The 16,490-nt window shown below is 40.4% G+C and overlaps 1 protein-coding gene across 3 annotated transcripts in view; it reads right to left on the bottom strand.

Annotated features, from left to right (window-relative positions):
- Positions 1–9,826: 9,826 nt before the first annotated feature.
- The window catches only part of CEMIP (cell migration inducing hyaluronidase 1), a 122,737-nt gene continuing 116,073 nt past the window's right edge, over positions 9,827–16,490 (bottom strand). For all 3 annotated transcript variants that reach the window (XM_068959013.1, XM_068959011.1, XM_068959012.1), the window contains exons 28-29: positions 14,652–14,752; positions 9,827–13,696 (exon numbers count right to left, since the gene is read on the bottom strand). In XM_068959013.1, coding sequence (XP_068815114.1) covers positions 13,569–13,696; positions 14,652–14,752 — 229 coding nt within the window. In that variant the 3' untranslated portion in view covers positions 9,827–13,568. The remainder of the gene's footprint in view (positions 13,697–14,651; positions 14,753–16,490) is intronic.

Raw genomic sequence — 16,490 nt, 5'->3', positions numbered from 1 at the left:
ACCATTTATCCGAAAGTATAGAGCAGTTGAGAAAAATATCTGTAGATATTTGGATATTGCATTGCCTTATCCTTTACCTTCTTTGTCTTACACCCAGCAAATGATGTTCTGAGTATGCCACTGGATATAGGGAATCTGGAAGGAACTTCATCACTGAGTCTTCCCCTGATATTTCGGTTCATACCTCTACTTCAAAACAATTTGTTTCCCTTTTTAAAACTAATTAGGCTTTTAGTTCACAACACTTTTACTGGTTCAGTGTTGAGTAATCAGATGTTACTTTGTATTGATTTAAGAGGCCTGAAAACAATGCCATCTACTGAAGCATTAGCTTTCTATTCATTTTTCTTGCCTGCTCTTCTTTCTTTTGGTATTTGGAGATGTTAACTTTCAAAAGCAAGGGGATGATGATGGGGAGAGAGAGAAGAGGAAGCTGAGAAATTAAAACTGAAGGCTGTGTTGCCAAGCTGAGAACCCATCTTGGGGTGCAGGTACCCCTTTTGTTTGCTCCTTATATGTGGTTTCTTTTGAGAGATCATGAGGCAGTACACAGATTCTGTGATGGAAGGACAATTTGAGTCCATGCAGGTTCTTCAGAAACCTTTCTAAGTTTTTGATGTTCTAAAAGGAACCTAGCTGCTGTTGGATTCTACCTCATAGGTAACGTGCATTTGATATACCTATGAGCTTACCATTATCTCATCAGATTTCTGGTAATGGATTTTTGGTCTACATACATACAGTCCAGTTACAGCCTTTAAAACTAATTTCAATATGTAGGTTAGTGATTATACCTCTTCTTGTTTTTGCATTCTTATTTTTCCAGTAGTACACAGAGGTATGTGGAAAAACTGCTTTCATGAAAGCTAAACTTCTGCCTTTCTTCAGTCCTCTTTTTAGTTGTTTCTCTGTTCTAGTGACATTACTAAGTTTTCTTAGTTATCTTTATATTTTTAACTCAGGAGGCCTTCTCAGGAGAAAAGCAGTTTGTCAGCGATGCTTCATAATGACTTAGTTGCACATGCTACTTGTGGTTATATTAGCTGTGGTTATAATTGACAATATTTCTGATTAAATATTGGAAGGAAGCTGATTTCTTTTTTCAAGATAATCTTCATGTATGCTGCATGCCTTATCTGTTTCAGTGAAAAACTCAATTTAAAGTGAAATTTCTACCTAGTTAGAAGAGTACAAGTGCATCTCCTATTTATTTTGGGCTTGACTTTGTCAAGCAAAGTAAGCAGGAAAGTTAACGTTTGCGCTGCTTGGACCAGGGCCCAGAAGACCCAAGAGAAGTGCTATGTGCAGCAACTGAATGAGTGCTGGAGCTGAATTTACAGCAAAACATCCTCACCAGCTACTAAATCTTCCTAATTAAGAGATGTGGGTAATGTCAACATTCTCTTAAAAAATGATGATAATTCCACATGCAGTCATTACTACATTGCTAAGATTTACACAATACATACTAATGCAGTTTACTATATAACGACATCCATTACCAATTTTGTATCTGTATCTGCTGCATGGTATCTCCTTCATACTACCAAGGAGATGATGGTTCCCATTTCTTTTGCAGCTTCTCTTTTAGGTTGTCTTTAGCTTTGTTGATGCACTTAATAGCTAAAGTACACTTTTTTAAAATGCCATCTTTAACTCTGTTATGACACACTCAAAAACTACTCAGCCAACAGGATTTTTAATTTTTCATTGAGTATATCTCTTTTATGAATAGTCATATCAGCTTTGACTTTAAAAAAAAAAAAAAAAGACTTCATATGTACATCACAGTTTCTTTCTAACCTCTTCCAATTTTCTCCAAAAAGGAACTCTTAAATTAAAAAATTGTTTTGTTAAGATATGAAACAACCTACTTTTGTCTGATTTTTGGCCACTGTTCTGTTGGGTTTTATAGCAAAGACTGGAAATAATTTCTAAATCTTATCTGTGGCTCATTTCCTTTTCTATTCAAGGAGTAACAGTATTTACCTCTTTCAGAGTGTTTTTTTTTAATGTCATTACACACTTGTAGAAATGCAAAGAGTCCACGCATGGAGATGCTTCTGTTTTTACAAATCCTTGATTCATCGGTACCATGATATTTTTAACTCTTGACATTTTCAAGACATAAAATGAACTAATTTTTCATGACACTGTTCTTAGACTTTCATACTGTGTTATTTTAGCAGGAACAAAACCCGTTGGATTCAGGTAATACTTAAATTTGCAGAACTGCTTGGACTCATGAAGGAAAGATTCTCCACTGTTTATTTTTTAATTGTTGTTTTTTTTCCTCTTCCAGCAGAAAAGTCTGGTAGTGCCACTTGTTTGGACACACTGTGCATTTTCAGCAGAAAAGGTCTATGCAGTGTAGTTTTGATTAATAGTTACAAGATCAGTCTAACAAACACGTTACTATCAGACGCTATACCATCCTCCAGCCTTAATCTAAAGACAAGTATTAAATGTTTTGTTTGTTTCCCAGATGATGCTACTTAATATAGCAATATTGTCACTGTTGATACCAGTGTCAGCTGGGGGTAAACTAACAGTACTATTGTGTCAATAGACTTTTGTAATATCAAAAGCGGATGTTACCCATCACTCGAATTAACAGTAATAATTCTAATGAAGAATTTCTGAAAAAAGGTAATATTTTTGAATTATTACGCAAACATTAGATACTTTTCTTGAAATACTGTGCTGTTTTTATTAACAAATACTGCAAGAGATATTTCTAGTCATTATGTATTTCCAGTCACTACTTTATACTTTCTGTTAACTTGGTTGTTGCTGAAGTACCAGCTTCTTTCTCACTTAGCTACAGTCACTATATGCTGAGGTCACGGTTTCAAACTACATGTGATGGGATCATAGCATTCTCTGTTATATGTGTTTTCTTGTTAAGACCTTCTGTTGGGATTATACAAATACCAAATTTTCAAACCTGATTTGGTAATTTAGCTGTAGATACAGAATTTTTAGTTTCTCATGAGGAAATGATCCATTTTTTTTCAAGGGTCCAGCATTGTTGCAGGCAAACTGCTGATTTCAGTAGATTTTCTGTATGGTTCACTTACTTCAGCCTCAGTTTTGCAAGGAGTCTGCAGACATATGAATAGTTTGTTACCCATACATACAAATGGCACTTTTTGTGTCATGCAAATGACCTTTTACATGCAAAGGGATATATCTTTTGCTTTTCTTCAAAAGACAAAAAAGCAGGGTGCCATACTTCTCACATAAAGCTACAGTATGGCAGCGAGAATCACTCCAGACTATCACAGAGATCACCTTTGGGCTTTATAAATAATTGAAAAGGAACGCATGCAACTGGGGTGTGAATAAAATTGATTTCCAGCCTAGACCTGCCATGAGTGATGCAGCTGTAATCTTGTAGGAAAATACTACTAAGAGCAGAAAATAGGCATGTTTTTTTTGGGAGGGAGAAATGAAACAGCTTAAAGGAGCTTCAGCCCCCTCCCAGCCTTCCTGGCAAAGGCCAGCAAATATATGGTCCTGCAGCACATAAGCCTCCCTGTTCAGATGAGGAGGGCGTTCTGCTCCTTGATCTGGGACTGCGTTGGTGTTGGGGGCGCTCCCACTCAACTGAAGATCCCATGTGGCTCTGCACTATTTTGTAATGACAGACTATTCCCTTCTTGTGGCATACCATAACTCATCCCTGCTTAGGATGCCTTCAGATACCCCGGGGTCCAAAACAGCAGCAGGGGAGTGAGCTGTGTCAGGATTTCTAATGCTCAAGTGACTCTGTGCCTGCTGAGGCTATAATAATAATAATCCTATTAGTAATGTCCTTAGCTTGAAAAATGAAATAAACTGGGGAAAGAGAATGCTTCACCTTTTGGCACTTCTCAGCAACAGGAACTTCAGTCTCACCCTCCCCCTTATTCCAGACTTTTTTTTTTGTGCCTCTGCCCTATTGCATTTGGACATAATAGACCCAGATTTACCACTAATCAGGGACCAGGCTGCTCTAAGTCATGAGGCTTATAACTGTTTTTTTTTTTTGTGTGTGTGTGCATACAATTTCTTTTGCAATTAAGTGATACCTCCAAAAAAGACTGTAGGCCTGACTCAACTGCCTGTAGCAGGTACTTCTTTTAAAAATAAACCTCAGCTGTGCCTTAAAATAGCCTGGACTTACTTTTATGTTGATGGTGTGACCGCTAATTCTGTGCGCTAAATCAATGACCACTTATGAAATCGTTAATATTTAAATTATTTCAGGTACACAGGAAATGGCCTTTGTTGGCAGCATGTGTTGGTAAACTTCCTTATGTTTTGGAAAGAGATGAACAGTAAGAATGACGCATTTGCTTGCAAGGTGCAAGTCCTTTAGCAGAGACAAATAGCTGTTCATTGAACATCACCACAAAGTAACATGGATCTTGCTCTAACTTATATAAATTCTTTGTAATGAGAAAGGGTGCATTAAATACAAATAATTTTATATACAAATAAGTTTTTACTGACAAATATCATAGCTGAGTGCTTGCTGAATCAATAAAAGAAATAAAACCTTAATATGTGAGTTCATGTGATCACTGTTTAATGTTTCCCAGCTCTGTGCTGCAACTCATCCCGTATGCTTTTTTTTCCCCTGGTCCTCAATGCAGTTTTGTTTCATTTAAATTCTATTGCAAAAAAAATGAGTTTGTTTTCATGCTCCCATCTAAAACGAAATCTTGTTAGGTTCCATACTAGTACATATGTTAAATTACAGAACCCTTTTGTATTAATATTTTAGTATTCATCTTGCGTATCATATCCATAACCATGCCCTACTACTTCTCAGTCCTTTCTAGTCAGTTGTTGTCTTTCTGTTGCTGTAAAACATATTAATAACTATGGGAACTTTAGCTAATTGTAGTTATAATATGATAGCATTACCAGTGAGCTTAGTGGAAAAATAGATATATGTTTTAGCACTTTACATAGCAGCTGAGTAGAGGATTTTGAGAAACTAATTTTGATTTATTTTAGCTATAAGCATTTAATGCAGAAGCTAGGCATTTTTTGTGGTCTAATTAGCTATGTAACTTGACCCATGGGAGGGCCACTTTCACTCCACTTTCTAGCCTATTCTTTGCCCTCCCCCCACCCCCACCCCACATTCCCATGTAGCATCACCGATTGAGCCATATTGTTCAATTCTCAAATAACTCTAGTAAGGTTTGGAAAATTCCTAGTAAGGAATATATTTCAGCCACCTTCTTATTTATGTCAGTAGTGATAAATCAGGGTGATCTTACTAAATGGGCTGAGAAAATCAGCTTAAGGTTTGTAACAGAGAAGATCTGAGGTTTGTAACAGATTCAAGAAATGGCCAAATGACATAACAGTACAGCTAACTGCAAGAGATGGAAGAGAAGCAAACAGAACTAAAAGCCAAATCAGCTGCAATGATTTCCTAAGGTGTCACTATTAAGTGACATCCTTTGGGTTTTATATGAGGCATTTGCACTTTAAGAGACATTCTCCCTCCTGTACTACTCATTGAACAGTTACAACATAGAAGATAAGAGCTGACATTATTGTTGTATTGGGAGCTTAGTCATGAGCTCTCCCTACCTTATTTTCAACCCTTTGGCAAAAGAAGAAAGAGATTTATTTTTAAGGGGCTTTCTGCAGAATGATTTCCTGTTGAGTCCTACCACTGCTCTCTTATTGCAAGCCACTTATCGTATCCTGCTGTAGTTCTTGACTGTTGAGCTATTTCAGTTGAGAATCAGACCCAGAAACTGTGAATTAGTCTACTTATAAGGTGATGGAGTGCTCCCTGGATTTTTGGTTTAAGATCATACATTGGCTGTGCACGGTGGATTCAACTCCGCAGCTCAGGGATCAGTGTAGGAAGGAGCTTTTGAAGGTGTGTTTTGTGAAGAAGATGTGCAAGGGGCAAGGGGAAGGAAGGGTGTAGTCACAGCAGTGGTTTCTACACATCCCTCCCCCGTCCTTATGGTCTGAAAGAAGGTGGTGTGACAGAAGAGCCTCTGTCAGTTACTGGAATGGCCCTTTGGGGCTGAAAAAGCCAACAGCATTGACGTAATTTTTCTGGTGGAAGGTGATAGACTGGCTGATCAAAAGACCTGCAAGTGGTGCATAAAAAGACTTTAATTGGGGCACTGGACAAACAATGTTTATTATTGTCTAGCACATTTTTTTGGGGAGGGAGGGCAGGGGAGAGAGTAATCAAAGAAGTGGATCAGTGAGTTTTGCCCATCTGCTGCTCTGTGAAGCAAAAGAGGGGAAACGTCCTGAAGTTTTTTAGCAATGAGAAAAATTCTCCAAAAGCTCTGTTATTTGCTTTCTGCTCAGAAGAGACTAAATATAAGATTGTGACACTCAGCTGAGAATATTAGTGTCATGCTGGGCTAAGAATGAATTTATGTAAGAGCCAAGCGCTCTGGGTTTTTCTTGGTTTGTGATTCAACCCATCCCCTGTTTTTCCATTGTCCAAAGCAACATCTAAAAGGGGAAAAAAGAAAAAAAAAGGAAACAAAAAAACAACTGAACTACTCCCTAAATTCCCTCCGCCTTTTTAAAAGGCAGCCACTCCAGATAAAGATGTAATATTAATTTCAAACGTTTTGTAAGATAATACACTAACTCGCATATTTCAAAAGAAGTTTTGCCAAGCATTTGATTTATAAAAAAATGAACTACAGTGAGCTTAAGTTTTGCTGGGTGCTGTGAAAGCTGCAATGCTTTTCAGCCAGCTCCCCATATGTCCCTTCTCCACAGGTGAGCCCACAGCAATCTCTTCCTCCAAACCAGTCCTTCTGGGGGTTCTACTTTGCTCTCATCTATTTGGGTATTTAAGGGGATTACGCTGGGAATCAATGCGGGAGGAACGCCGGGGTTGCTGCTGAAGGGTGACTGAGTGGACATTAAAGCAGTTACAGCGCCAACGGTGTTATCAACCCTTTTTTTTTTTTTTCTCATTGCTCCTCTTTACAGCTGTACTAAAACAAAATCATCCCCTTCCCTCCAAGACCTCTGCGCCCTGTGGGACCTTCCAGTGGACAACTTAGAACAAGGCCGGCCGCCCGACCGCCGCCGGGCTCGCTGCGAGCCTCTGAAGGGCGAGGGAAGCCCTTCCTGCCCCTCGTGCCAAGGGCGGGAAATTCGTGCGAGCTGCGGCCGTTAACGGCCGGGGCGGGGGGAGGGGAAGGGCGGGGCTCCGCCAGCGCGGGGCGGCCGCGAGAGGGCAGGCGCGGGCCGGCAACGGCCGCTCTCGGCGCTGGGGAAAGGCCGGGGCCTGCCGGCGCCGCGCTCAGCCCCGCCGCCGCTGCGCTCTCTTCGTCCTTTCCTAACCGATGAAGCATAACGTAAATGGCAATAAACTTAATATATAGTCTCTCCTGTGTATTCATCTAGAGTATGTATCTATCGTATATTAACTATATACATATACTAATAAGTTTTGTGGCACTTGGAACTAGTGTAATGCATTGCAAACAGCTGTGTATGCAGTTTGTCAGTAAGTTATTTCTAATGGCTGTATATGCATAGAAATCTACACACACACACACACACACACGCACGCACGCACGCACGCACGCACGCATGCACGCACGCCTTCGTGTTCCTTATTTATCGAGGGAATCAAGCAGAGGTATGCCGGGTGCTGTGCAATGCCTGCGTCTGTCGGTCCTTTCCATCACTAGCTACACAGCTCTTCAGCTGTACCTAGAGGAAAACAGACCCCTTTATATATGTGCATAATGCTTTATGTGCCAAGGGAGCCTTTTCTTTTTGTTGTGATTAACATATGTGTAGTGAGAGCCAAGGCACTATCGGGGGGGGGGGGGATGGGGTGAGTGACATAAACTTGAGGTTTTAACGCATCTTCATGAAATCAACCACTAAATTCAAGTCGCCTGGGTCTGCTGATGCTTTCTGTCGCCAGGCTCCCGTTTGCCTTGCGATGTGACAGCTCCGCCACGGCCGATGTAGTAAAATTTAGCAGGGTTTCTTCTGGACCCCTTCCCACTGCAACATCACTCACCCTCCTACAGCAAGGCCCTGCCGTGGGCTGCGGCGGTGATACCGGGCCCGGGGGGGCATCAGAACCTCCCTCAGCCCTCAGATGGGCCTGCGGGGTGTTGTAAGTACCAAAAAAACCCAACCAATCGCTAAATCCCGCAGTCCTGGGGGTACGTGCAGGCCAGAGGCCACCAGTGTAAAGGACAGCTACTTGCCTGCCGACAGGCTGAGGTGAACCGATGCTACTGTCTTCTTCATGACTGCCAGGATCCATGTGGTTTTTGGGAAGAGTTTTGCTCCTTAGGCTGGGGGGGAGGGCGGAGAAGGGATAGAGAGGGGAAAGGAAGGTGGAAAGGAAGTGAGGGGTGGGCGAGCTGAATGAGGGGATGAGTGAGAAAGGAGGCAAGGTGGAAGGCAAGGTGGCCTGCCTGTGGGCAGGCGGTGAGCCTCCCCCACCCCCAGCTCCATGTCTTGCTCCCCACATGAGGCTTTCTGGAACTGGTTTGGTGTCCCTGTGTTTAATCCTCACTGCTGTATTTTTATCACCTGGCCGTGCTGCCTCGCCGGAGCAGCGCACACATCCCCTGCTCTCATTGTGGCTGGCTGCAGAGGAAATATTTGCTTTACGAGACTGTGGCCATCTAGAGCTTGCTGCTGCAGAGGGCACTTGGTGCCCATCCATCCCTGCGAACAGAGAGGGCAGGGAGAGACGGAACAAGCGCTAAGAAGTTGCATGTGACTCCTCCCCACATCTGAGACAGGCTTTTAAAGAAAAAAAACTTAAATCATAATTTTAGGCCTCGCTGGCTGTAGGTCCACATCAAGGGTAACAGCCTTCTCGTGCTGGCTGTGCTGCTGAGAGGAAGGATGTGGGTGCACGACAGGAACAAGGCAGCAGCAGGAGGGCGGCTGCACAGCAGTGCTGTAGGGCGCTGAAAGCCCAGCTCTGCCCTGACCCCGTAGTAGCCTCTGTAGTTCTCAACACTGAAAGCACTCTGCCAGCTTTGATTGTGTTACACTATTAAATAGATGCTTCATTTTTTTTTTCCCTGCAGTGGTGCTGTGGGGTGAGACTGTTGCCTCTGCATTCAGCTTTTCTTCTTTTTCTTTTTATTTTTTCCAGCTATGGAGAAGAAGGAGAACGCAAACATATCAGTAATGCATTGGTTACATGTGTACAATACACATGTATTGTGCAGACCTCCTGACATGTACATATTTTCTATATTATTTACATATATTTGTCTACTCCATGTTCACCCTATTTAATGAAAAAAAAGTTTCGTGAACAGGGGAACTAAAGAAGTTTGTTTTTTCATTGATTTTTTTGTTTTACATTTCCTCATCCCTCACCTTCTCTGTGCACAGCTTAGTATTTCCAACTCCTTCCTCTCTCTGTCCACTATAATCTCCACTTTCCTGCTCCGATGTCCTTTCCTTCATGTCTCCTTGTCTCTAATCTCACAAGTTTGACTGGGCAAATAGTCAAATGTGCCACAGTGTGTGCTGACAGCCAACATGTACACAGGTTTTTTTGGCCCCAGATGCTGTCTTTTGAAGTAAGTAAGGAGCTATGTACCTTTCTCTCAGCTGATGTGCTGGAGTTTTGTGTGTGTTTCTCTCCACTCTAGATCCAGCATAATTGCAGAAGTTTTATTTTCTTAGGCAAGCAAGCTACTAAGATTTAAGCTGAGACACATGAGTGCAAGTTATCAAAACAGACTGAGCAAACTGACTTAGGTAGAACAGGAGCTATTCTAGCAAATACCAGTTCATTGTTACAGAGCGATACTGAAGAGGCAAGAGACCAAAATAAAATAAGAAATTTGCATTGAATATTTATTTTGATAAACAATGTGTATTCCAAACAACTACATATTGTTTCAGTTGTAAGCCACAGACTTTTGGAACTAACGTTCCAAGAGCTCTTGTCATCATAAAATAGACAGTCAATGCATTACCACATTCTGCGGACATAGAGAGCTTTCAAGTGCAAAGCAGATTATCAGAAAAGACATATTGCTGACCTCCTTAACAACCTGGACAATGCTAAACTCCAGTAAAAATGCTTCATATGTCTGCAATTTAGTTGTCTTAGTGCCATTGTAATAAATAAATAGAAAATATATCTATCTTTTTCATTGGGAAGTCTATAAGAAAATGTACAAAACATTATACATCTAACTCCGAAAAAGGACCAGCTATTTCGGCGACAGGTAATATAAGCCTTTGAACAGATGCAAAAAACCAAACATTCAAACAAACAAAACAACAAAATCCAATCAAAAAAAAAGAAATCACTCTTACAATGGCAACTGTGTGTGTGGGCAAACATGAGAATATATGTGGTAGTAAAACCTTATAAAGAGGATAACTGCAGCTTGTGCAGGGACTGTTAAAAGATTGTACAAATACAAGCAGTCAGTTAATTCACTAGTCAAGATGTGCAAGTGCAAATTCTAGAACAGTCAAATATTAAAAAGTAATCACATGGCACAAAACTATTGCTGATTGATGATGATATTAGGCTAAATTCTGCCTTCAGAGTAATACACTGACTTCATCCCATAAACGTCAATGGGAGCCCTTTGCATTTCACAGGAGTATCTGCCCCATTACACTCTGCTATGATGCTCTATTATCTATCAGGCCTAAAAGACTGCACTGATCCTATACTACGTATTCACAGCATGAGACCCAGCCCTAACTCCAAACAGGCCCCATGTGACAAGCCTTGCATGATAGAACAAGCTACTTAAAAGTTCTCTTCTTTTAATAAGATAAGATTTTTTTTAGGAAAAAAAAAAGTTTTCCTAGAGCCAAGTCTTATGATTTCACCCTGAGAATTCCAAAAACTGTAAAATTAGAAGCTATAGTTTAGCACAAATGCAACATGCTTGTAGTAGTTGAACAAACCGGTCTAGGGGATTGACCCACGTGGCATGATCTTCCTGGGCACACACTTATACAAAGAGCAGGGAAGGGAAACTGCTAGTGACCCAGTTAAACAGTGCACCACAAAGGGCAATCCCTGCACCCATGGTGCGGTGTAGAAAACCAAATCCCAACCCAGAAACATTCCGAGTCTTGCTCTCCTTTCTGCAGTTTTGTCAATTGTTCATGAAAGAAATATGCTTGTTTTGGTCCATCTCTTGAGAGTATGTGTGTTCCACTAATACAGTGTGACAGGTGCAATTATGTGAACAGAATTGCCTCAGGATAGTGTATAAATTTAGATAACTCAGACTAACAAACATATTCAATGATTTTTTTCACTGTATTTGCTAGACTTCAGGGATCTGGCTCTGTTTGGGCCATCACAGAATGTCAAATAAGTGAGGTTTGGATAATCAAGGTTGAAACATAAGTGAGACTAACTTTTTCAAGGAATAGTTTGTGATTTGAGGATGAAATCCCAAAACCATCATAAGACATTGGGAAAATACTTCTTTGCCTTTTAAATGCATTGCCTGTTCTGGAAGTGTCACAAATGTCTCAAGAGTAAAAATGATTGTGCTGGAGGGAGGACTCCTTCCTTAAGAGGCTCTTGTTGAGAAGCAAGGCAGAGAAAGCTTGGATCCTTTCTTTTTTCTTTTCTTTTCTTTTCTTTTTCTTAAATATAACACACATGACATTCAACTTGTTCAAAACAACTATATAATAAGACTGAAAAGAACATTTCCAGTTTCAAAACCCAGGAGAGGCTTGAGGGGCCTGTAACCTACAGCACTATCTGAATTTTGCTCATGACTGTTTTGTCTTTCAGAGCAACTGATCTAAAAATTAGAGGCAGGGCTTATGGAGTTCGACATCTGCCCAGCCTTTGGAATGGCACTCATAATCAGTGCTCTTTCATTCTAGTCACAAGCTAATATATTTTGGATACCATGGAAAAAAAGCAACTGAGTCACAAGAGCTCTAAAACAAAGCAAAACGAAGTAACCATCAGCAACTAGAAAAATTTTGGTAGTAGCAGTGGAAGAGAGGGGCAAAGGGGAAAAACAAACACAGACATAATTGGCAAAACTGACAATTTTATGTGCTCTGAAAAACTATTCTTCCTACATTTTATCCCTCCTTAGATTTCTTAGACTAGCCAGAGCCACAGGAGACACTTTGATTTCTATCTATCTATCTATCTGTTCCGTTTATGAGCAACAGATAGAAATATCACTGAATACCATAAGTGCTTACAAAGTTTTACAAGATAATGTTCAATTTCCCAAGTTCAGGAGATGTCCCAGCAGGACACACTAATCTGCCTTCGTTAGCCAGATTTTTAGCTGACAAGATTATGCTTTGAAGAAGAGGGAAAGGAGGTTCAAGATATTCCACTAGTTACAGGGGTTTCCACTCTAATTTTTCAGCTACCTGGTAAGACCTCAAAGACGCCTATCTCAGTGACCTGCCAGCCTCATGTAACTCTTCGAGGAGGCCTAAGATACTCATACTCTTATCCTAAGGACACAATAGGAAAGCAAGACACAGCAGACTAGCCTGACCTGGTTCCCTCTGACCTCCCTGGAAAGGTGAAACACTCACCCTATTTGAGGCAGAGTCAGCTGCGACCTAGTATTCCCAACTGTAAATTGGAGACTTGGACAGGATGCTCTCTTTGGCTACCATAAGCCCTCCAGATTGGTCCTGAATATTGTTGTATGGAGGGAATGTATGGGAAAGGCTGAGGAAGTGTAGGTGCTGATTGACACTTCTTTCCTGCTAGCCTACAGCTGCTCGTCTAAGGAAAACCCCCTATCTGAGCAACCACTGTTAACAAAAAAAAAAAGATCCATAGGAGAACCGCTGTTTTCTGAGCAAGCAGAAAGATACGGTTTCATCAGTCCTTACTGGTATGCTTTATTCACTCCTCTATCATTTTTTCCCCAACTATGTGCCATGGGTTAGCGTGTACAATGCAGAAAGACCTCAAAGAGCTTGATCGAATGTCTTTGAAGCTTTAGGGTCAATTCTTACTGTCCAGTCAAGTTTCCCAGCATCTGGGTAATCATTCAAATATACTCTTTTTATCTTAGATTTTCAGCCAGCCTTTGAACTAGTATTCCATGGTTATGTGAGCAGCTAGTGGAAAAAGAAAAGGAGTGTTATGACAAGCCAGAGGCTGAAACAAGAGTGTTATGACAATTCAGAGGCTGAAACAATTGAAAACAATAATTCTCAACGGCCTTTAGATCTAGAACTCAGCCTTTGAGAGGCAGCACATAAATTCACTGGTCACAAGGGTGCTAAAAAACTAGCACCTTGTAGAAACAAAGAGGCAAACCTTGCTTTGTAACATGAGAGTCAACATGGTATCAATGAGCAAATCAGCAGGACAGTAGCTGATGATCACAGAACATAGGCTGATTACAGAGGAATGCTTTTTCGTCACACGTGGCTGCTCTAGCTACTTACAGTAAGGTCTCTTTTTGAAAACAACAACAACAACAACAAAATGCTACATCTCTGGAGCACTCTGACAATTTGCCTCTTGTAAGCAGTCAGTAGTCCATCTATTGGGGGCAGTGCTGGTAGCCAGAAGGCAAAGCATTGTGTCCTCATAATTTCATTTTTTTCACCACAGGAATTGGTAGTGCTTGATAGATTTTAGCTGAATCCTCTTCGGTGACCAGCTTCACCCAGACAGGGCGGAAGCTGCCTTTGAATCCAACAAAAGCCATTTTTTCTGCAAATTGAGCATATACATACATTAGGAGCGTTTCACGGCTTCAAATAAGCAGAAATACACCCATGTGTGTGACTACACCCACTCAGTTGGACAGATGCAGGTGGACATGAGCACAAGTGCACATACAGCCTTTGCAAGGCTAATAGCCAATTATGTATTCTCCATTAAAGAAATACTTTCCTGGTGAAGTTTAATTATAACTGTATTTGCATGTTGTATGTTTCCATGAATTAACAATAGCCTCTATGTGATACCTAGCAGAGAAGAAAGAGGTGAGGAAAAACCCTTTCAGAGCCTGCAGTTGCAGCTGTCTGGACTAACATTGGAACTAACATTATTTGCATGATGTTTATACTCAAAACCCTTCCACACCTGGGAAAGGCATTAGCTAGTATAACACACACAAAAGGAAAGCATGCACAAAAGCTCACAGTTACTTAGAACTGATCAGAGAAACATTTGCAACAGAACAGTATTCTGGTAAGGTGTATGACACTGCTGAAATTGAGACGCTCTGTGCCATCAAGCTATAATTTTATTTCAAGAGAGAATCACCTAAAAATAAGTTTAGACAATATCAAAAATGTTGTTTTGAGGCATTTGGGGGGGGGAAAAAAAGTCCAATATTTCTCTTATTAAACTACCTTTTTATTTAAAACTAGTCTGGAAAATCCAAAAAAAACGTACAAGAACTCTTTACTTCTAAGAACAATTGCCAGAACACTTTTTCCATCTACAGTATTAAACTGTATGCTATTATCCAAAGCTGCATTGGATATAACATTAATGAATAGTAAATGACTGTTTCCAGGATGTTTTAAGTGCATGCTTACAGAAATAAGCAAGGCAGAGTTTAGGAGCAGGACAAAAGGTCCCTTTACTAGGACCATGGTGGGGGAATATATCAAAAGTGTTTTTTTTTTTTTAAATTATATTTTAAAAAAGTAGTTACCTTTTAACCTAAAACCCTCTGCTGCTCCAAGTTTCTCCAGTACTTTTGTCCATGGTCCTTTGGAAATGAATCTTCCTTTAGATGTCACCAGCACTATAGAGCTGAAGGAAACAAAGCCATTTATAGACACATGAAGAATTAGAAGACATTAGAAGACACTCCTCACTTGTCTGACAGCACTGGTAACTCCTGGCTCTGTGACTCAAAAACTCCCATGAACTACAGTGGTTTCTGCTTTAGAAGCTTTCGTCAGTGCTTTCCAAGAACTCAGTCATACGGTCACTTTTCCAGTCATGCAAAACCCATTAGGAAGCAGACTGAATTTGCCTTTTTTTTTTTAATGTTTTCTAGGATGTTTTAAGTGTTTCTAACCAGCATATCCACCCTGCTTTGCTTAGAAAGAAACGCACTGTCTCTGGGATGCTCTCAGCAACTCTCAGATTATCTTTTGTTCTTGCATCATTAGCAGGATAAATCCTGAAATAATTCACTTCCTTGAGATTTTTGCTGGCCTGACACTTTTTGTTGTTTTTCAGCATCCTTTTCCTTGGAAAGTGTATTATTATTATTATTATTATTATTATTATTATTATTATTATTATTACTACTACTGCTGTACTTGCATGCAGTGTATTTCACCTCAAAATTTCTTGGAGTCCTTTACAAACACAAAGTGATACACAAAAGACAGGGAGCGAATCCTTTAATGTAGTGCAAATCTACAAATACTTGGGTAAAATTTAGCAAGTCTAAGCTTAATTCTAAAAGGGGAGGAAAAACAACAACAACAAATTAATCAGGAAGGGATAATTATATAGTGAGAACTGTCTAGAGAGAAGCACAGGCTACTGGACAAAGTTAACCCCATTACTTCCTATAGTATGCCCAAACACCTCCAATAGTTATCTTAAAGTGTATCAAGGAAGAAAGATGCTTCAGTCAGTTCAGCAGTTCAGTCAGTTCAGCAGAAGTTTTGCTATTGAGCTCAATGGGGCTGGGATGTCATTCTTGCTCAGCTCCCAATTAGAGTAGCATTGCAGAGTAATTGAGAAAACATTTGTTTAGATGAAATCATTTCATTCTGTTCTGCAGGCTTTCCATGAGTGACACTTCCAGTGACTTGAATGTCAATTCTGCAAAATGAAAGCCTTGCTGGGTCTGCTTTCCTACATCACAGTGGACCCAAGTCACAAAATTAATTAGACAGCAGCTCCTGCGGAGATCAAGCACCAAGCTACAGAGTGCAGTAGTTACACCTTAACACCGCAGCTGGAACTGGAAGTGCTCAGGGAAAAATAGCAATGGATGGTGGCAGAGGAAAATTAGAAGCAAAAGAGCTAAAAGTGATCAAGACTTTTCCTGAATAAACCCGAGGTGTTAAAATACTTCAGTTCTTAGAAGAATGGATTGAGTTGGCAGTCTCTTTTTGACTACTCTGTGAACGCTGAATCACCTCTTTTTCTTTCACTTCACTAAAATCATTACTTTCTGTTAAGCTTTTCCTGCTATGGAAATTTAAAATAAATTTGCCAGATGTTTTGTTTTGTTAACTTCGGGAAATTCATCAGAAAAAAGGATTCATTTAAAAAAACTGCAATTTAGCTTGCAGAGAGTTTCTTAAGCGAACCAAGAGGCTTGTCATTGCTAGAAACACCTCTTTCCACATCTCCAAATCCATAAATCTGTTTAAAAGTTGCTGTTCTAGCAATCTCTTGACGAGAGGCAGGCAGAGCTTTCTGGATGGTGGACCCTCTTTTCCCTCTACTAGCCCTGTTCCTCTGTACAGTTCATCTTCTAGGTCGTGAAGGGAAGAGAGGTGAAAAGAAGCTGCTGGCTTAC

The sequence above is a fragment of the Struthio camelus genome, chromosome 12 (assembly GCF_040807025.1).
Source record: "Struthio camelus isolate bStrCam1 chromosome 12, bStrCam1.hap1, whole genome shotgun sequence".
NCBI lineage: Eukaryota > Metazoa > Chordata > Aves > Struthioniformes > Struthionidae > Struthio > Struthio camelus.
This window is presented reverse-complemented; position numbering and strand designations above follow the sequence as displayed.